Source organism: Lytechinus pictus, chromosome 2, assembly GCF_037042905.1.
Source record: "Lytechinus pictus isolate F3 Inbred chromosome 2, Lp3.0, whole genome shotgun sequence".
NCBI lineage: Eukaryota > Metazoa > Echinodermata > Echinoidea > Temnopleuroida > Toxopneustidae > Lytechinus > Lytechinus pictus.
In genome coordinates this window covers 4,620,954-4,643,940 of record NC_087246.1, presented here as the reverse complement: position 1 = coordinate 4,643,940, position 22,987 = coordinate 4,620,954, and the positions used below count along the sequence as shown (strand labels likewise).

General features: G+C 35.9%; 1 protein-coding gene across 3 annotated transcripts in view; it reads right to left on the bottom strand.

Moving 5' to 3' along the window:
* Positions 1 to 12,014, bottom strand: part of LOC129253654 (protein MTO1 homolog, mitochondrial-like) — a 32,299-nt gene extending 20,285 nt beyond the window's left edge. Inside the window, exons 1-4 of one of the 3 annotated variants that reach the window (XM_064107754.1) lie at positions 11,969 to 12,014; positions 9,899 to 10,079; positions 8,644 to 8,890; positions 7,587 to 7,682 (exon numbers count right to left, since the gene is read on the bottom strand). In XM_064107754.1, the coding sequence (XP_063963824.1) occupies positions 7,587 to 7,682; positions 8,644 to 8,866 (319 nt within the window). In that variant the 5' untranslated portion in view covers positions 8,867 to 8,890; positions 9,899 to 10,079; positions 11,969 to 12,014. Of the gene's footprint in view, positions 1 to 7,586; positions 7,683 to 8,643; positions 8,891 to 9,898; positions 10,080 to 11,326; positions 11,488 to 11,968 lie in introns of all 3 variants that reach the window. The other 2 variants (XM_064107746.1, XM_064107765.1) reach the window with 2 other exon arrangements.
* Between the last annotated feature and the right edge of the window lie 10,973 nt (positions 12,015 to 22,987).

The window sequence follows — 22,987 nt, the reverse complement described above, 5'->3', positions numbered from 1 at the left end:
AGACAAAAACATTCCGTGTTTGCTCAAGCATGAACGAAACTAATTTTTTTTAATGGCATTTGAAAGATAAGACCTCAGAGCACCTATTAACACTTGTTAGAGATTCAACCTTCCCCCTCAAGTGTATTCTTAATCCTTTGTATTATGTAATGCACAATAGTGCTCTGGAGTGAATAGTGAGTAGTTAGGCTCAGTGGTTAGGCTCCATCGCACTTAATTGTAATTAACATACTCAGCATTTTTGAACTGGGTGGGTTGCCTGTTTTAGCAGGAGTACCTCACTATCTGCACAGCTTTCACACAGGCAGGACCTATTGGTCCTTGGGTCCAGTTGGGTGATTGGAAATGGAGAGTTAGAGTTTTAAGCCAAACACTTGCGCTGCAATAAAACTATATTCAAGAGTCAAGATTCACTAAACCAACATGGAGGCCTGTTCCTGATTTCCTGCATTTAGTCATCCCAGTCAAACTGTAAGTTTAGTTGTTTTTTTTGTCTCATTTATGTCTTGGATTTTTATTATTCATTGAGAATAACAAAAGGTCAAAGAAAACCTCTAAAATGTGAGATGTGAAAGATGCTAACTATATTTTTTCATTAAAAGATTATTATATGTCAACAAGAATTCCATCTGTTGAAATATTGAAAGGTCTTAAAATGATATTCTTAAAATATATAAGAAACTTTGCTTTTCCTAAGCATTAATGGATTATGGAAAGTGTTTCTCATGTCATGGAATTTCTTTGTATGAAATGTTAGATTTAAGAGAAATGATGATGCTTTCTTTTCAATGACCGAATTATGTCATTCTAGATTATACTTGAATACTTGAATTAAGCTAGGGAAATGATGTTTCCTTGAATATAGATAACCTATTATGTTATGGTTATTGTCCTATATGTATTCCGTAGACTTTTTAAGTTTTGGAAATTGTTTAATTGTAGATGGGTTCTTCTTCATCTACCTGGGAGTTCACCCAGTGGTTCTTCAGAAGTAAAGAAGTCTGGCAGCTCATTTTCAGCCATTGACCAGACCAGTCAAGATTAGGAGTAAAGGTTTATTAGAGGGCACCCACCAAGAACGGACAGCACCCTCGCTGACAAGATCTGATGATGGTCGTTTATCATCGCTCGTTTTACTCATTCGTTACTCCTCATGAAATTTTAGCAGGAAGCAACAGTTGATTAAAGTGGGTTATTTTATTTATACCCTCCAGAGACTTAAAGCATTGTTTTGTAACCATATATATACTATTGTGTAACTTCCTTCGAGTTGAATATATTTTTGTTAGTATTGTTTATCTTCTGTTTATTCTGGTCTACCAAAACCAGAAGATTGAATTTAAATGTTGGAAGTTGAAGCCGGAAAACGAGTAATAAAACTAAACATATTTTATTTGTTGAACTAAATAATAATTGTCTTCCATGGTCATTTATTTAGTTTTACAGTAGTGAGTTGAGAGAGTCACCATTCGACACAAGTTATGTCCATTTGAATTTATTCAGGTGTGGCCTAGATATTCAATCTGGTTACATCCTATTTGACACTTACTTGGCCGTGCCGTCAAACCAGCTGAACGAAGTCTGTTGAAGACTTCTCCAAGAACATGGAGATGTTCCTCCCATGTACGAGTATGGATGAGTATGTCATCCAAGTAGTTATGAACGCAAGGCATACCTTTGAGCAGTGATCTCATTACCCGACTGAACGTTGCCGGCGCATTAACAAGACCGAAAGGCATCCTGCAAAACTGGTACAGTCCACTTGGACTACGGAATGCAGTCTTCTCTTTAGCATCCTCGGATAAGGGAATCTGCCAGTACCCTTTAGATAGATCTACTTTTGAGAAGTACTTACATCCTGATAGACTTGCGAAAATCTCATCACTGTTGGGAATGGGTTCTGCGTCGAACACTGTCACTCGATTCAATCGACGAAAATCTACGCAGAAACGGTTTGTCCCATCAGCTTTTCCAACTAACACAATTGGCGATGAATAAGGAGACTCAGACTGCTCAATCACTCCCATCTCGAGCATCTTCTTGACTTCTTCCTCAATTGTGTTCTTGCGAGCATGTGCAGTGGGGTATGGTCTCTGACGTACCTGTCTTCTTCTCTGCTGATATAACGTTTCAACAAATTAGCATGGAAAGTCTTAAGTTTTCCATTAATGTCTAACCTATAATCCTGATCACTGAGCTTGTGCACAACAGTGAATGGACCTTTCCACTGTACTAACAATTTGTTGTGTTCAGTAGGTAACAACAACAAAACTTGATCTCCTACCTGAAATCTTCTCTCCCTACTCTTCGAGTTGTAGTACTTTGAACTTCTTTCCATCGACTTCCTCAGCTCTTGCTGTGCAACCTCTAGCGTCGATTCCAGTCGTTCCTTCAGCTCGACTACATACTGGTAGGTTGATTTCAACTCCTCATTCTGCTGCTTACCCGTCCAAAGTTCCTTGAGAATCATTAAGGGTCCTCTTACAGTGCGTCCGTACAGGAGTTCGAAAGGTGAGAAACCCATAGAAGCCTGAGGAGCCTCCCTGTAAGCAAACAAAATAGGTGCGAGATACCGATCCCAATCAGAGGGACGGTCTGAACAAGTTCTTCGTAAAATCTTCTTCAACGTGCCGTTGAATCGTTCAACGAGCCCATTGCAGGCAGGGTGATATGGGGTCGTCATCATTTGCTTTATTGAAAGCAACTTCCCAATATCCTTCATAAGATCAGAGGTGAACTGAGTGCCCTGATCTGACAAAATCTCCTGTGGTACACCGACTCTGGAGAAAATCTGAACAAGTGCCTCTGCAACAGTAGTTGTCTCTATGTTGGGCAAGGCTACCGCCTCTGGGTACCTAGTAGCACAATCAACCACTGTAAGAATATACCTATTCTTCCTGGAAGTGATAGGTTGAATCGGTCCTATCAAATCAACAGCTATTCTCTTGAATGGAACATCGATAATTGGCATCTTGCCAAGAGGAACTCGTGGGACCCTTCCCTTGCTAATAGTTCTCTGACAGATATCACACGACTGGCAGAATCTACTCACATCTGCTTGTAATCCTGGCCAAAAGAAACTCAACATTATCTTATCTGAAGTCTTTTTGACACCCTGATGTCCACCCATAATACCTTCATGTGCCAGTTTCATAACAACCTTCCGATAGGGCTTAGGCACAACAAGTTGCACAACCTGGTTTCCATTCACAACACTACTTGGTTGGAAAACTCTATGCAGCAAACCATCCTGAAAGAAAAAATAATTTCTCTTACCTTCTTTGCTACCATCCTCGGTCTCAGCAAGTTCTCTTGCCTTCTTAAGTGTAGGATCTGCTAACTGTGCTTCCTGTATATCCTGTGGAGAAACTTCTGGAATGGGAGACATTACCTTCAAAGGAGCTTGCTTTCTCTCAGCAGCTTTAACCTGTGACCTCGTCTCAACAGCCATCCCCACCTCAGACAAAGCATTATCTGTGACAACATTACCTGATGTCGGCATTCCCCAATTTGGATTCGGCGCATCTGGAGGAAGAACATTCTGGATATTTCCTACAATAACATCAAACAGTGGTGCTCGTACACAAAGCGCCACAACGGTTCCTACAAAAAACGGACAATCAATATGTATCGTAGCCGTAGGATACCAACGTACCGTACCATCAATGAGAATACACAGCTTGTATTTCCCAGTCATCTGATCCTTCTTGACTAGTTTCTTCCGAATCACAACACAAGTACACCCTGTGTCTCTAAGAACAGAAACTGTCTGAGAATTCACAATACCATCAGTAACAGGCATTAGTTCGCGTAACTTACCTTTACAAGTCGCACACATCTCAGATATTTTCTTTGTCTGTTTCTTCCTCTGTTTCCTCGTAGGTCTTGTCTGGTCCATACCTGAGGCAGACATCATGACAAACAGCCCACTCTCAAGCTGGGATGTGTCACTGCCATCACCTAAATCTTTAGAAGAAGAACACGTAGGACATGGATCATGAGATTTAGTCCTACCTGAAGACTTCCTATGTTTATTGGTTTTGGACCCAATATCTACAAAACTTCCACCCTTCTCAGGTTTTGATTTAGAGCTTGACTTACAATTTCTTGCAAGGTGACCCATTTGATCACACAGATAGCAAGGTCCAATTTGCTTTCGGCCCTTAGGCTTTTCCCTATGAAAACCATCACTCTTTGTTTCAGACTTATGAGGTGTCATTACTTTGGTTTCCTTTCTTGGACCCTTGAAATGACCACCATGTGCTGAAATATAAATCTGAGCAGTTTCAGTCATTTCCCTTGTCGACTGAGGAGTACGCTCTCTCAGGTAAATAGCTAATCCTGGATTTATCTGCTCTAAGAACTGCTGTCTAATTATCAAATCTTTCAACCCTTCAAATGATTTGGCTGTATCTGTCAGATCTACCCATCTCTCGAAGTAATGTTCTAACCTCGCCATAAACTGACCAGCAGACTCTCCTGTCTCTGGAGTTGCTCTGTAGAACTTCTTCCGGAAGTCATCTGCAGACATCTGGTATCTACGAAGGAGGGCGTCCTTGAGAGTTGAATACTTAGCAGCTTCCTCTGGTGCCAACCTACTGTAGACTTCTAGAGCCTTCCCCTGTAGAAGTGCACCTAAATTAATGGCCCAACAATCACTTTGCCATTTCTGACTATTTGCGTACCTTTCAAAACGCTCTAGGTATGCATCTATGTTATCCCTACTTTCGTCAAAGTGAGGTAACTTTGGGACTTTTGTCAAACTATGGGTTCGCATACTGTTATTTCCTAACTGGGATTCATTACCCTTATTAGCCTGCACTAAGGCCAACTGTTTATCTAATATATTTTCCTCTAACTGCTTTAACTCAATTTCCTGTCTCCTATCTTCCCTTACAGTTGCTCTCTCTTCTCTTGCTTGTTGTTCTCTATCCTTAATGAAATCCAACAAGTCTTTACCCACTAATCCTAACTCCTTACCTAAGTTGATCAATTTTTCATCGATAGAATCCATTATGAAAACTTAACCAGGCAGGACTATTGTATCAAAAAGGTTAAAATTCTATCTGAGAAAATAACTTCTTCCAAACACGCGCACAAAGTTACGCAAAATTATTACTTACCACAGAATCAAGAACACTTTAACCGACTTGGAAGACTTGCATCCGATTTCCGTTCTAATCACCAAATCACAACTATTCCTATTATTGAAGAGAATACAAAACATTCAAAGAGAAGTAGCATTAACGATCAAAACGGTAAATAATATTCACATGAAATTACATTCTATGGAGTATCCTGCTTTGACTTGATAATATCTAATATATCCCATTATACAAAGCAAAAATAATGTCCAAGAACAATCTATGAATATTCTTAGGTAGAAAAATTCCAAATTTGTACTTCACAAAATGAGAATATCTATTTCACTTTTGGTAATAAAGAAGTATAAGAGGAAACCTAATTCTGCGAGAGGTCCCGGGTTCGACTCCCGGACAAGCCCCCAAAAATGTCACACCTGAATAAATTCAAATGGACATAACTTGTGTCGAATGGTGACTCTCTCAACTCACTACTGTAAAACTAAATAAATGACCATGGAAGACAATTATTATTTAGTTCAACAAGTAAAATATGTTTAGTTTTATTACTCGTTTTCCGGCTTCAACTTCCAACATTTAAATTCAATCTTCTGGTTTTGGTGGACCAGAATAAACAGAAGATAAACAATAATAACAAAAATATATTCAACTCGAAGGAAGTTACACAATAGTATATATATGGTTACAAAACAATGCTTTAAGTCTCTGGAGGGTATAAATAAAATAACCCACTTTAATCAACTGTTGCTTCCTGCTAAAAATTCATGAGGAGTAACGAATGAGTAAAACGAGCGAGGATAAACGACCATCATCAGATCATGTCAGCGAGGGTGCTGTCCGTTCTTGGTGGGTGCCCTCTAATAAACCTTTACTCCTACTCTTGACTGGTCTGGTCAATGGCTGAAAATGAGCTGCCAGACTTCTTTACTTCTGAAGAACCACTGGGTGAACTCCCAGGTAGATGAAGAAGAACCCATCTACAATTAAACAGTTTCCAAAACTTAAAAAGTCTACGGAATACATATAGGACAATAACCATAACATAATAGGTTATCTATATTCAAGGAAACATCATTTCCCTAGCTTAATTCAAGTATTCAAGTATCATCTAGAATGACATAATTCGGTCATTGAAAAGAAAGCATTATCATTTCTCTTAAATCTAACATTTCATACAAAGAAATTCCATGACATGAGAAACACTTTCCATAATCCATGAATGCTTAGGAAAAGCAAAGTTTCTTATATATTTTAAGAATATCATTTTAAGACCTTTCAATATTTCAACAGATGGAATTCTTGTTGACATATAATAATCTTTTAATGAAAAAATATAGTTAGCATCTTTCACATCTCACATTTTAGAGGTTTTCTTTGACCTTTTGTTATTCTCAATGAATAATAAAAATCCAAGACATAAATGAGACAAAAAAACAACTAAACTTACAGTTTGACTGGGATGACTAAATGCAGGAAATCAGGAACAGGCCTCCATGTTGGTTTAGTGAATCTTGACTCTGGAATATAGTTTTATTGCAGCGCAAGTGTTTGGCTTAAAACTCTAACTCTCCATTTCCAATCACCCAACTGGACCCAAGGACCAATAGGTCCTGCCTGTGTGAAAGCTGCGCAGATAGTGAGGTACTCCTGCTAAAACAGGCAACCCACCTAGTTCAAAAATGCTGAGTATGTTAATTACAATTAAGTGCGATGGAGCCTAACCACTGAGCCTAACTACTCACTATTCACTCCAGAGCACTATTGTGCATTACATAATACAAAGGATTAAGAATACACTTGAGGGGGAAGGTTGAATCTCTAACATCACCCCCTCCTTAAGAAAATATTTCATATTTACATTAAATATTCAATCTATCCCCAAAAGTGGATTGACATAGAAATAAATCTAAGCTCTCTTGCTTTACTTAAACTTAATTTAAACTCAAACTGCCCTGCTGAGAAAATCCGCGCCAACATTCTCCGAACCTGGTATAGCTTCAATATGGAACCTGTAAGGTTGGAGAGATAAAGCCCACCTCATGATTCTACTATTAGTAGACATCATGATTTGAAACAAGAATTTTATAGACTTTTCAAATCTGTCCCGTTTTTTTTATACGCACTGTAGATATAATTCAATAATTTGCCAGAAAATGAAAATTCCTATGAAATGAACTCCAAACCTTTAAAACTAAATATCAGGATCATTTTGATGTAAATGAAATTTCACAAAGGGATGTGCTGTACATCATCATGAAAACTATGAGAATCATTTGTAACAATGGCTTTGGATTGTAAAAGTTACAGATACTTTCCTCTTTAGAAATAAAAAAATAGAGATATATATAATTGAATTTTGTTGCCTCCGCATCAATTGATGAGAAGCATATTAAACTCCTTGCAGTATGAAGGATGCATTCAGGAAATTAAAAAAAATAAAAGTATAAGACAGAGTAATGAAGTTCAATGAAGAATTCAACTTACCACAAAGTCTTGCACAGATTCCATCCAAAGCATCAACTTCTCTCATAAGATGACCTTTTCCAATGCCTCCAAATGATGGGTTACATGACATTACACCTGACAGCAACAGAGAAAACAATCAATTACTTGCAATCGATAGCGTAGTGGTACTACAATTTCCCAATTCCCTTAATTGGGAAATATACAGAATTGCCCCCAAATCACAAGCATCTATGTCCATTGCAATTTGCATTTAACAAATTAAAATAAGTTCCCATGGTAATTTCCACAATAGCAAAGTTACTTACACAGTTCCTTGATGAAACAATCCTGCATTTCTGTATTTAGTGTTTCCTAATCATAATTTTCAACAGATTTGTTGTTGATTAATTTTTTTCTTACAATGAAAAACATCCTGAGGTCTGCATTTTGAAAGTGTCTGGATTTTCAACTCATCAGACATCCAATAGAAACATATTTTATTGTACAAATGAACACGTTCTTCTGAATATCCACAAAAATATACTTCAATTAGCAAGTCCTTTCTCATTAAATGACTCACAAAAACCAATATTTTTCCTACAATATATTTCCAAAATGTGCATGTGTTTAAAGAAACACATGTCTTAAGAAAGAGTGCATTTAAGTATTCTTAAACTTCATGCATCCAGCTCAAATTTCATTCTATAATTTGAAAATAATTTCTATATCTAAAACAGCTGAATCAGAATGTTTCGAATTATTTCTGTTTGTACTAAACCAGTGTCACTGCATCTTCTTTTCCCATATTTCCCATCAGAGAAATAGATTTTGATAAAAAATATATAACAATGTGATTACGGTACAACTTCAATTTGAATATTTAGCTCAAATACATATCATTATCAAGGTAAAATTTAGTGACGAAAACACCCATGTAGGACTGGCCTGAAATGCTGAAATTGAATTTTTTTCTTTCGAAGAATATATTGTTTTAAAGGCTTCTTTTATCTGGAACCTAACATCAAAAAAGCAAAAATAGCTTAAATCAGCTAAAAAGCTAAATTCTTACACATCGGGCCCTGAGAGTGAGTCATACCTATAGTTTCAATCTTATGAGTCAAGAGTAATGTTTGAGCTCCCATACGAGCTGCTGCACCAGCTGCTTCACACCCAGCATGACCTCCTCCTACAACTATCACATCATATCTCTCATTTCCTCCAGATGGTGTAGTCAATGCAGATCTGTTTCTTAGATACCGGGCAAGGATTTGTCGACTTCTTGCTCTCTGTACAAGCCATGCAGATCTTTGAGCAAACATCTTGCAGTCAGTAGACTCAACAAACTGCAAAACAAAACATGTCACTATAATTATATCTATTAGTACACTTAAAGGGGAATGAAACCTTTGGAACAAGTGGGCTTGTGTGGAAAGAGAAAAATCAAAGAATAAAAACAAAGAAAGTTTGAGAAAAATCTGACAAATAATGAGAAAGTTATAAGTATAAATTGAATATTGCCATCACTAATGCAATGGAGATCATCCTATTGGCAATGTGACAAAGATGTGTGATGTCACATGCGAACAACTTTCCCATTGATGGACTATAAAACATCCCAAAAATGTATCTTTTTGTTCTTTCATATGGTGATACAAACTCTTCAACCATAATGTATTCTTTGAAAATCTATATTACATGCCCATCTATAGAAAAAATACATGATCTACTGTGAGATGTGATAAAAGAGGCAGATTAAGTGACATAAAAAATAAAAAAAGTAATGGGAGAGTTGTTCACAAGTGACATCACACATCTTTGTTGCATTGCCAATAGGAGGTTCTCCATTGCATTAGTGATCGCAATATTCAAATGCTCATAACTTCCCATTAATTGTCCCATTTTTCTCAAACTTTCGTTGATATGTTTCTTTGATTTTTCTGTTTTCAAACAAGCTATCTTGTTCCAAAGGTTGTTTCAAATTCCTTTAAATGCACACAACTACATGTAGATCTCTATCAAATCAAAAAGTGAAATGAACCCTGTGTGGTGAAATAAGAACATTGGCAAAGTTTGTACCATTTATGCATTAATAATTTCTCTTAATCTACAATACTCTTGACAGACAAATGATTTATTTTTTGACAGAATAATTTTTATACAATAATAATTCATCACATATCTTTGCTCAAGGCTAAATTTATTTCTTTAAACTCTTGTTTAATAATAAAAGAAGAAGAAGAGACATATTTCTGTATATAAACATATTTATACTGATCTAAAAAGAGGCAGAACAAAACACTGAAATGCATCTACTTCCTTTTATCATGGAATATATTTAATTATCTACCAACCTTTACGAGATAGAGTTGATTTATCCATCATTCTATTTCTGAGTTTACAAGCTTTCCAATGATACCAAACTTGTTGGGGTTCCTTCACAAATTTAAAATCTCATCGAACTCCCAAGTCAAAATTAAGAGCTTTGTCTTTCACACAAGAATCCTGCAAGTGGCCTCTCATTTCTATTTAATTCTTTGTTGGAAAATACAACAAAAATTTAAAGAGGTAGTGGGTTAATATTGTAACTTAATGATGCATGCAAAATTCTCCCTCAACCAAAATTTCTTGCTGGATTCTACAACATATTGTTTTACAAAAGGAGACATTTGGAATACGGACTTTTCAGCAAGTTAAAGATCTAATTTAAGATGATTCATATTTTCGGAGAAAACAAGAAAACATATTTTTAGCACAGTACACGAGAATAAGCGTCATACTCAGAGATGCAAGGGAAATTATGCCTCATCGTTGTCAATATAAATGCACTAAGAAATTACAGAAGAGACCTTCCTATTCATCTATTATGGTATTTAGGCACATTATAAAAAGTAAAAATGATTGCTGATAAAATATTGTGCATATAAATATCATATCAAATCACATCAACACGTTACGTCAGAATGATCAGGTATGGAAATTAAGAAATTCTCCTGTAGAGTGTAGGTCTAGATAGTAAATTTTCCGGTCTTCACTTCGGGCCTCGCGCGGCATATACATCGCCTGGATGGCGCTTATGGCAATGCATCAAATCTTTTTATTTTGGGGGCGTTAACTTTCGTCTATATCAAATTACGGAGAAGCCAAGCAAAGTGATGTCTGACTCTAAGTCTAAGGATTCGAACGATGATGTCAAGATCGGAGCCGAAATAAAAAATAGGCCTAACGTTAGATCTAAACGTACCTTAGCGCCATTCCTGATTGATTGTGATAGCCGATAAAATTACTCGTTACTGACGTTAGACTTAGATCTCTTGATTTGGAAAAGCGGTGATCAATCTAGTTTCTCAATATGTGTGACTAAGGTCTAAGCTAAGCTTAGCTGAGAGTGAGAGAGATCTAGAGACTTGCCCATGACATTTGTGAACAATTTCTGGTGGGGAAATTTGCTCGAATTCGGCCGGTGCGAAACTGCATTGGGATCGTTAGCGCCCGGCCCCGATGCCGATGGCGACAAGTCAGACTAGACTTGCGCCCGAACCTAGCCATGACCGAGCACATGCACATGCACCGCTGCCCGAGTCCCGGGCCGGTCGGCACACTTCGTGTTCGGACTGTTGTCGAAAGCCTCGCCCGCGCACGCCTGGGTACGGTATGTATCTTTAAAAATTCACTTGACACTGACGTTATATAGCGTAAGATAATGTGATTGTATTGTAAAACGAATTGGCGTTGTTCTTTTGGAAATAAGATGATGTCGAGTTGTCGACATGATATCTTACCTAGGCTGAATGGATGGCTGATTCAGTGATTGTTTGTCAGCCTTTCATTACTCCGCTCGAGCGCTCCGAGACTTAGTCAGCTAGCTTCTTTGCGATTAAAATTTTTAGCAGAATCCAAAGAGCATGCACAGTTTATATAGAGTCCATAACTCCAGAAACATCTTTTTAAAGAAATTTGATGTAGGAATAATACCAGTATATAAAATATAATTATTTATTTATGATTATTTTATACGTGAAAATTTAATTATTTATATTAATAAGGAAAAAAATGTTAATCAATATAAAATTATTTCCGATCGAGCCATCACATATTTCTCAAGAATTTACTAGGGTAGGCACTTATGATCCAAGTTTGAAAGGAGACTCGTAAAATGACGTCAGTCTCGCCGATGAATATTCATTAGATCGTGGTACTGCGTGCAGGCATGCAGATATGCGAGGAACTTTGGCTCCAGAGACAAGTTGTCAAATAACGTGTGTGTGTGTGCGTGTGTGTACCATCGGCTGGTAGTATGCCATGCTGTCTAGGGCTGCGTTTATCCGACCTCAAGCCAGAATCGTGATTTGAATCATGATTGGAATCATGATTCAAATCACAAACATGAATCACAATTACTACAGAATCAGGGTTTAGACGACCTTCGTTCCAACGCTGTTTCTCCTCGGATTCGGACCGATCCAGTGCGCATCACAGTGCGCAGTTTGACCCAGGAAGTATAGGTCAACGTTGGACACTTAATTGGAGGTCGGCGACGTACATGTGATGTGACAACGTGGGGCGCGCGCCTTGGCAAGAACCGGAAATAGCTCGACACAATGACGTCATATAATCATGATTCAAATCACGATATCGTTTATCCGAACATTTTCGTACGTGATTCTGCAGAAACGTCTTTCCAAACGCCCTTTTTTTCGTAGTTCATGTTTGTGATTCTAATCATGATTATATTCAATTTCGACTAAACGCAATCGTGATTCTGCAGAATCGTGATTTGAATCATGATTGGAATCATGATTATAGGGTAAAAAAGTGGCGGATAAACGCACCCTAAGACTTCAAACGCGTCGGAGAGAGTGCATGGCAATTCGGTAAAACGAAGTTTCCGATATAAAGAGATAATAAAATAACACTATGTACAGTAGGCCCGGGGGGGCCACTTATATTGACGAGTGGATACCATGCGCGACCAAAAAAACACGTAAAAAGGATGTCTTTTTCAACAGAGGGCACGTTACGTACGTAACGTGATAAGGGTGTCAAAAACACAAAAATATTGAAAAAAGGGTATCTATTTCCAGTACGTTGAGAGGCAAATGTCAGATCAGGGGAGGCAGGAGTACAATCAGGTTTTTTTAAAGGGAAGAATAGTGTAGAATAAAATGTATTATATATAGCCAAATGATCTAGGTGAGGGAAGTGAACAATGATGTTTTTAAAAAAAAGAATGAATATACCTTACCTGAATATTATGGTGAAGCCAATTTAAAAGGAGGTGAGACAAGTTTCAATGGAGGTTTAAAAAAAGAATAAACTGTATTATGGTGAAGCCAATTTAAAAGGAGGTGATCAAGTTATAATGGAGGTTTTTAAAAAGAATAAACTGTATTATGGTGAAGCCAATTTAAAAGGAGGTGAGGCAAGTTTCAATGGAGGTTTTTAAAAAGAATAAACTGTACTACAAATTATGGTGAAGCCAATTTAAAAGGAGGTGAGGCAAGTTTCAATTGAGGTTTTCAAAAAGAATAAACTGTACAAATTTAAAAGGAGGCGAGGCAAGTTTCAATGGAGGTTTTTAAAAAAGAAAGCTGTACTACAAATTATGGTGAAGCCAATTTAAAAGGAGGTGAGGCAAGTTTTAATGGAGGTTTTTAAAAAGAATAAACTGTATTATGGTGAACCCAGGACCAAAATCCAATTGAAACCAGTTGGATTTCCAACTGGTTTCAATTGGTTTCAATTGGTTTCAACTGGTTTCAATTGGTTTTAACTGGAATATAACAATTTCCAGGTTGAAACCAATTGAAACCAGTTGGGCAACTGGAAATCCTAACTGGAACCAGTTGGGCAACTGAAAATCCTAACTGGAACCAGTTGGGTAACTGGAAATGACTTCCAACTGGAAATGATTTCTAACTGGAACCAGTTGGGTAACTGGAAATCCTAACTGGAACCAGTTGGGTAACTGGAAATGACTTCCAACTGGAAATGATTTCTAACTGGAACCAATTGAGTAACTGTAAATCCTAACTGGAACCAGTTGGGTAACTGGAAATGACTTCCAACTGGAAATGATTTCTAACTGGAACCAGTTGGGTAACTGGAAATCCTAACTGGAACCAGTTGGGTAACTGGAAATCCTAACTGGAACCAGTTGGGTAACTGGAAATCCTAACTGGATCCAGTTGGGTAACTGGAAATGACTTCCAATTGGTTTCCAATTGGAAATTTTCCAGTTACCCAACTGGTTCCAATTGAAACCAGTTAATTTGCATATTATCTGCCAGTGTGCACGGATTAATGTTTTATGTGATTCATCATCATTTAAAATGTATCTATTTAATTATTTTCTATTTCAAGTACCATACTTGTTTCAGATAAGTGTTTAGAATGCTTATAGCAGTGAAAACCATGTTCATAAATGTCATAGATTATAATTAAAACAGATTATAAGATAATTAGTACACCACTAACTGTTACCAAATTACATCAAATACAAATACATATATTTGAAGATCTTTCATGTAATATATATACACTATGAAAGTCTATTTATCAATGCCCTTTACATTGGTATTATAGACATATAGCACTGCTTCTTTTTTGGCATGAGCAATAGTTAGTGCAAAATCTAATTAATTTGTAACTAATTAAGTCATTCCAACTGGAAGTTCCAATTGGATCCAGTTGGAAACCAATTAGTTTCAACTGGTTCCAGTTGAAACCAGTTGCCTCCAATTGGTTTCAACTGGTTTTAATAGGGAAATTGGAACAACTGGAACCAATTGAAACCAGTTGCCAACTGGTTGCTTAATTGTTTTCAACTGGAACCAATTGCCAACTGGTTCCAGTTGCCCAATTGGTTTTAACTGGAACCAGTTGTTCCAATTTCCCTATTGTATGAAACCAGTTGGCCAACTGGTTTCAATTTGTTTTGCTCTAATTGGTTTCAACTGGATTTTGGTCCTGGGAAGCCAATTTAAAAGGAGGTGAGGCAAGTTTCAATGGAGGTTTTTTAAAAGAATAAACTGTATATATGGTGAAGCCAATTTAAAAGGAGGTGATGCAAGTTTTAATGGAGGTTTTTAAAAAGAATAAACTGTATTATGGTGAAGCCAGTTTAAAAGGAGGTGAGGCAAGTTTCAATGGAGGTTTTTTAAAAAGAATAAACTGTACTACAAATTTAAAAGGAGGCGACGCAAGTTTCAATAGAGGTTTTTAAAAAGAATAAACTGTACTACAAATTATGGTGAAGCCAATTTAAAAGGAGGTGAGGCAAGTTTCAATGGAGGTTTTTTAAAAAGAATAAACTGTACTACAAATTTAAAAGGAGGCGACGCAAGTTTCAATAGAGGTTTTTAAAAAGAATAAACTGTACTACAAATTATGGTGAAGCCAATTTAAAAGGAGGTGAGGCAAGTTTCAATGGAGGTTTTTAAAAAGAATAAACTGTACTACAAATTTAAAAGGAGGCGACGCAAGTTTCAATAGAGGTTTTTAAAAAGAATAAACTGTACTACAAATTATGGTGAAGCCAATTCAAAAGGAGGTGAGGCAAGTTTCAATGGAGGTTTAAAAAAATAAACTGTATTATGGTGAAGCCAATTTAAAAGGAGGTGAGGCAAGTTTCAATTGAGGTTTTTAAAAAGAATAAACTGTACTACAAATTTGAAAGGAGGTGAGGCAAGTTTCAATGGAGGTTTTTAAAAAGAATAAACTGTACTACAAATTATGGTGAAGCCAATTTAAAAGGAGGTGAGGCAAGTTTCAATTGAGGTTGTTAAATAGAATAATTAGTGTCATAAATATTATGGTGAAGCCAACTTGAGAGGAGGTGAGGCAAGTGCACAATGATGTTTTTACAAAGACTGTGGAAGATGGTAGCACTTGCATTGTGTTTCACTTGCAAAGCCACCACAGGCAAAGGATGACTACATATGCCCCATTTGCACTGCTCTCTACAAGTAACTTGCTTTAGTTTACTTAAGTTTTGTAAGAGATGTACATTATCATACGCTAGAATGTGAACTTGCTATATATGGAGGTTTGATGGCATTTACTCTGTAAAGTCAAAATCCCTGAACGTCTTAGGCTAGATGTTCTTCTACTATAGTTGTTTGCCATCAAAATGATTAATAATCAAGCTTGCATAGCTGTAACTTTTCAGGCTGAAGTCCAAATTCAGACTTTCACGCATATTTTTTTTTGGGGAACTAAATGATTTCCACTAGATGATTTTCAGACTTTTATTTTATCTCACCCACCAGACGTGAAGGCGAGACTTAAAGATCCATATATCGTCTGTCCATCTGTCACGAACCTTATGACACAAAACTCCACAACCATAAGTCACTTTTCAACCAAACTTGGATGGTAGATGTACTTAAGAGACTTGCACGTTAGGCTGCAGTCGGAGGTCACATGGTAAGGTCAAAGGTCATTTTCAGGTCAACGCTGAAGTTTACATGCAAGGCCCTCTTATGACACCTAACTCCGCAACAGCAAGTCACTTTTGAACCAAACTTGGATGGTTGATGTACTTAGGAGACTTGCATGTTATGCTGCAGTCAGAGGTCACATGGTAAGGTCAAAGGTCATTTTCAGGTCAAAGCTGAAGTTTACATGCAAGACTCTCTTATGACACCTGACTCCACAACCACAAGTCACTTTTCAACCAAACTTAGATGGTCAATGTACTTAGGAGATCTGCATGTTATGCTGCAGTCGGAGGTCACATGGTTAGGTCAAAGTTCATTTTCAGGTCAATGTTAAAGTTTCCGTGCAAGACTCTTTATGACACATAACTCTGCAACCGTAAATCACTTTCAACCAAACTTGGATGGTAGATGTACTTACAGGACATGGTAAGATTGAGGTCAACATTAAAGTTTACTTGCAAGACTCTTATGACAAGTGTTATTGCAGCCCAGTCATTTCACAATCAAGTTTCGATATAATTCTGTTGCGTGCCCTCGCAAAACACCATATTTCTGGTTATCTTCATAAGTGGGCGAGACACAAAATCGCTTTTGTCGTGTTTAATCTTTAGGCCCAGGAGCTTGCCTTTTATTGTGATCATTTTTTTGCATATCACACAATTATCTTTTTTTTATGTAAACAATAACGTGTATATACCTGAGGAAACCAAAGTATGGTGTCTGACTATGGGCCTGCCTATAGGGTTTGACCTTCAATTGTTTGCTGTAGTAAAAATTATCTTAACTCTACTTTAACTTATGATTGGTACATTGTTAGCATTACAGTTACATATTTCTATGGTAATGTTGTTTTTTTAAATGTCAGTAGGTGGTGATTGCTTTGAGTATGATCGGTTAGAGTGAGCATAACAACATTTTTTTATAAATATTTTCTTAGCAGTCCTATGGGACAAATTATGATATCAAGTTCCATGTCTGACCATCCATCAACCTGTAAATGTGTTAGCTTCAGTTTAACTTAACCTATATAGGCTCTTATAATTTGGTGTGTATAATACCAGCATGGATCCCAGGAAGCCTATTGATTTTGTGGTCCAAGGTCAAACTGACATACTCTTCTGTGATAACTTCAGTTTAACTTAACCTTAAGTCATATAATTTGGTGTGTATGATACTAGCATGGATCCCAGGAAGCTTATTGATTTTAAGGTCAAAGGTCAAGGTCACAATGACATGTTTTCATCTTACCCTTCTGCAGTCTTTGTAAACGGAATAACTTCAGTTTAACTTTACCTAGGCTCATATATTTGGTGTGTATGATACTAGCATGGAGAAAGCATAACGATTTTAAGGTAAAAAGGTCAAGGTTACAATGACATGTTTTCATCCTACCCTTCTCAAGTCCTTGTTTAGGAAATAACTTCAGTTTAGCTTAACCTAGCTAGGCTCATATAATTTTACGTATATTATGCTACCATAGATCCCAGGAAATCTATTGATTTTGAGGTCAGAAGGTAAAAGGTGAAGTCACCACCTTTCTCATTTCTTGCTGGACCAATTACTCTATTTTCCGTGTTACAGGTGGGGCGTATTATGAGCGTGCCTTAGCGACACAATTGTTTTTAAATAAAGTGATTTTAATTTTTCAACCAGTATCTCAAATTTCTGCCATCTTATCTAAAAATGTATTCATTTCGTGAGAAAAATTAATAGATATTAGACCATAAGGGGGCACTCAATATCATGAGGATACATTTTGGGGGAAATTCAATATCTTGATATCTTTAACAGTTTAATGTATTGATACATTATATTTCAACATAGGATGGACCATTTGCTAAGTTTTCATTAATAAATGCTCTCCTTGCCATTGTCAAATGGCCATGACCAAAGGATTTTAGCAACATTTCAGCATGCTATACATATGCATGCAAGACCAAAAATTGCTCAAAAGCATGACTTCATGTACAGACACAATACAGATTCTGTTACTTGCCAAAAATTAATGTATCATTATTTATACTCGTACTAATTTTAAAAAAAAATCATATCATGTTTATAAAGAAGGTTCCAGCACCCCCTCCTCCCCCCCAAAAAAAAATAAACACTCAGTAAACAGAAGATAATTAGACAAATATATAGAAATTTATTGAACAGTAAATGAATATAAAAATCATTTTCAATTTTTTTTCTCTCTCTTTCATAGTAAGTTTTCTATGAATGGCCAAAAAAACCCAGTAAACAGAAGATAATTATCGAGAGAAATATATAAGAAATTTATGGAACAGTAAATAAACATAGAAAATGGTTTTCAATATTTTTTTTACATTATGAGTTTTCTATGAATCGCAAAAAATAATAAACAGAAGATAATTAATTAGAGAAATATATAAGAAATTTATTGACCAGTTAAGAAACAGATAATCGTTTCAAATATTGTATTTTCTTTGCAGTAAGAATATGAATGGCAACAAAAAGCAATAAACATAAGATAATTAATTCTAGAAATATATAATAAATTTATTGAAAAGTAAAATAAACATCGAAAATTGTTTTTATCTTGTAATTTGTCTTCCTAGCAGTACAACTTTTGCTTCCATGATCAGAGCAGATCTAACATAGACTTTAGACAAAGCTCCATGTCTGATATAACATGTATTTCATTGCCTGATGTCTCATGACATCGGGCATCAAAAGTGTGAATCGGCGCATCGGCATGCTCATGGATAATTCATAGTGCTTGCAGTAAAAGCAAAAATTTATAAGGCTTCGCAACTGAAGTTGCTTGATCTCGCATGTGTCCGCAGGTTTTGCCATTTCTCTTCTTCGTCAAACTAACCTTATTTTAGCCACTACTTGAAGAAGTCATGCTGCCTTGTCAAAAGGCTAGATCTAATAAATAAAGCATTATCTCCTTTGATGATGCGTCACCATTCACATTATGCAAATCCAGGTGAAGATCAATGCTGTGCTGTTTCTCTTTCATATTATAAACAATTTATTTTTTATGTGATAGCAAGATTGGTATTTTTACAAGCATTCTTTATTTTCTTCTTATGAAATTAATTTATACCCTGGGACACTGTTTGTGACTTTTTCTAGTAAATATTCAATGACTATGCAATTTGTGTAAAACAGGTATTTCTTTAAGGCAGTTGGCAGCTTAAAGGTCAAGTCCACCCCAGGAAAATGCTGACTTGAATAAATAGAGAAAATTCAAACTTGCATAATGCTGAAAATTTCATCAAAATCAAACGTAGAATAAGAAAGTTTTGACATTTGAAAGTTTCGCTTATTTTTGACAAAACAGTGATATACACAACAAGGTGAGTCAGTCGATGATGTCAATCACTCACTATTTCGTTTGTTTTTTACTGTTTGAATTATACAATATTTCATTTTCTATACATTTGACAATAAGGACCAACTTGACTGAACCATATAGTATTAAACAAAGCTAATTCCACATGTTCAGGGAGGAATTAATCGTTGTATCACTTGACATTGAGGAGAAAATTAGAATATTTCATATTTCCTATAATAAAATACAAAAGAAATAGTGAGAGGATGACGTCATCAGTCTCCTCAGGTGCATACAGACCAGGATGTGCATATAACTGTTTTTTTTAATTAAGCAAAACTTAAAAATGTCATAACTTTCTTATTTTACATCCGATTTTGATGAAATTTTCAGTGTTATGCTTGTTGATTTTTTCTCTTTTTATTCAAATCAACTTTTTGTTGGGGTGGACTTGTCCTTTAATGTAATTGTTGTAAAACAGTACTAAATTACTCCATAACAGTATCTCTTGTGAAAAAAATATTTGATTTGTATTAGGTCTACTCTGTGATTGTGTAGTTATACCTTGTTTCAATAAGTTCATTACAAGTTGAACATTTAACTACATCACACCAATGACAAAAGGGGTAGAAGCATAGTTTTGCAACCTTTACTTAAAAGTTCAGCTCTTTCAAGAAAAAGCTAATCTTCACCATACAAAATGTGAATATGGATTGTTTAACAACTATATACAAGATTATGTTCTGCCTTCTTGAAATGGTTGCAGGAGGCTTATTCCAGCTTGTGTGGCTAATTTTATCTCCCGACAGTTTATTCTTTTTTTAAAACCTCCATTGAAACTTGCCTCACCTCCTTTTAAATTGGCTTCACCATAATTTGTAGTACAGTTTATTATTTTTTAAAAACCTCCATTGAAACTTGCCTCGCCTCCTTTTAAATTTGTAGTACAGTTTATTCTTTTTAAAAACCTCCATTGAAACTTGCCTCACCTCCTTTCAAATTTGTAGTACAGTTTATTCTTTTAAAAAACCTCAATTGAAACTTGCCTCACCTCCTTTTAAATTGGCTTCACCATAATACAGTTTATTTTTTAAAACCTCCATTGAAACTTGCCTCACCTCCTTTTAAATTGGCTTCACCGTAATACAGTTTATTCTTTTTAAAAACCTCCATTGAGGCTTGCCTCACCTCCTTTTAAATTGGCTTCACCATAATTTGTAGTACAGTTAATTCTTTTTTTAAAACCTCCATTGAAACTTGCCTCACCTCCTTTTAAATTGGCTTCACCATAATACAGTTTATTTTTTAAAACCTCCATTGAAACTTGCCTCACCTCCTTTTAAATTGGCTTCACCATAATACAGTTTATTCTTTTTAAAAACCTCCATTGAGGCTTGCCTCACCTCCTTTTAAATTGGCTTCACCATAATTTGTAGTACAGTTAATTCTTTTTTTTAAACCTCCATTGAGGCTTGCCTCACCTCCTTTTAAATTGGCTTCACCATAATTTGTAGTACAGTTTATTCTTTTTAAAAACCTCCATTGAAACTTGCCTCACCTCCTTTCAAATTTGTAGTACAGTTTATTCTTTTTAAAAACCTCAATTGAAACTTGCCTCACCTCCTTTCAAATTTAGTACAGTTTATTCTTTTAAAAAATCTCCATTAAAACTTGCCTCACCTCCTTTTAAATTGGCTTCACCATAATTTGTAGTAGTTTATTCTTTTTAAAAACGGACTTGCCTCGCCTCCTTTTAAATTGCCTTCACCATAACTTGTAATACAGTTTATTCTTTTTAAAAACCTCCATTGAAACTTGCCTCACCTCCTTTTAAATCGGCTTCACCATAATTTGTAGTACAGTTTATTCTTTTTTTAAACCCTCCATTGAAACTTGCCTCACCTCCTTTTGAATTGGCTTCACCATAATTTATAGTACAGTTTATTCTTTTTTATAAACCTCCATTGAAACTTGCCTCACCTCCTTTTAAATTTGTAGTACAGTTTATTTTTTTTAAAACCTCCATTGAAACTTGCCTCACCTCCTTTTAAATTGGCTTCACCATAATACAGTTTATTCTTTTCAAAAACCTCCATTGAGGCTTGCCTCGATCACCTCCTTTTAAATTGGCTTCACCATAACTTGTAATACATGTATTCTTTTTAAAAACCTCCATTGAAACTTGCCTCACCTCCTTTCAAATTTGTAGTACAGTTTATTCTTTAAAAAAACCTCAATTGAAACTTGCCTCACCTTCTTTTAAATTGGCTTCACCATAATACAGTTTATTTTTTTAAACCTCCATTGAAACTAGCCTCACCTCCTTTTGAATTGGCTTCACCATAATTTGTAGTACAGTTTATTCTTTTTTAAAAACCTCCATTGAAACTTGCCTCACCTCCTTTTAAATTGGCTTCACCATAATTTGTAGTACAGTTTATTCTTTTTGTAAAACCTCCATTGAAACTTGCCTCACCTCCTTTTGAATTGGCTTCACCATAATTTGTAGTACAGTTTATTCTTTTTTAAAAACCTCAATTGAAACTTGCCTCGCCAGCTCCTTTTAAATTTGTAGTACAGTTTATTCTTTTTTAAAAACTTCCATTGAAACTTGCCTCACCTCCTTTTAAACTGGCTTCACCATAATACAGTTTATTCTTTTTAAAAACCTCCATTGAAACTTGCCTCACCTCCTTTTAAATTGGCTTCACCATATATACAGTTTATTCGTTTTAAAAACCTCCATTGAAACTTGCCTCACCTCCTTTTAAATTGGCTTCACCATAATACAGTTTATTCTTTTTAAAAACCTCCATTGAAACTTGCCTCACCTCCTTTTAAATTGGCTTCACCATAATACAGTTTATTCGTTTTAAAAACCTCCATTGAAACTTGCCTCACCTCCTTTTAAATTGGCTTCACCATATACAGTTTATTCTTTTTAAAAACCTCCATTGAAACTTGCCTCACATCCTTTTAAATTGGCTTCACCATAATACTGTTTATTCTTTTTAAAAACCTCCATTAAAACTTGCCTCACCTCCTTTTAAATTGGCTTCACCATAATTTGTAGTACAGTTTATTCTTTTTAAAAACCTCCATTAAAACTTGCCTCACCTCCTTTTAAATTGGCTTCACCATAATACAGTTTATTCTTTTTTAAAACCTCCATTGAAACTTGTCTCACCTCCTTTTAAATTGGCTTCACCATAATATTCAGGTAAGGTATATTCATTCTTTTTTTTAAAAACATCATTGTTCACTTAAGCTTCCCTCACCTAGATCAATTTGCTATATATAATACCTTTTATTCTACACTATTCTTCCCTTTAAAAAAACCTGATTGTACTCCTGCCTCCCCTGATCTGACATTTGCCTCTCAACGTACTGGAAATAGATACCCTTTGTTCAATATTTTTGTGTTTTTGACACCCTTATCACGTTACGTACGTAACGTGCCCTCTCTTGAAAAAGACATCCTTTTTACGTGTTTTTTTGGTCGTGCATGGTATCCACTCGTCAATATAAGTGGCCCCCCGGGCCTACTGTACAGTGTTATTTTATTATCTCTTTATATCGGAAACTTCGTTTTACCGAATTGCCATGCACTCTCTCCGACGCGTTTGAAGTCTTATACCCTTTTTACACACGCTAAAATTTCCTTAACCCCGTACTATAGGTGGGGCTAAATTGCCATTTAG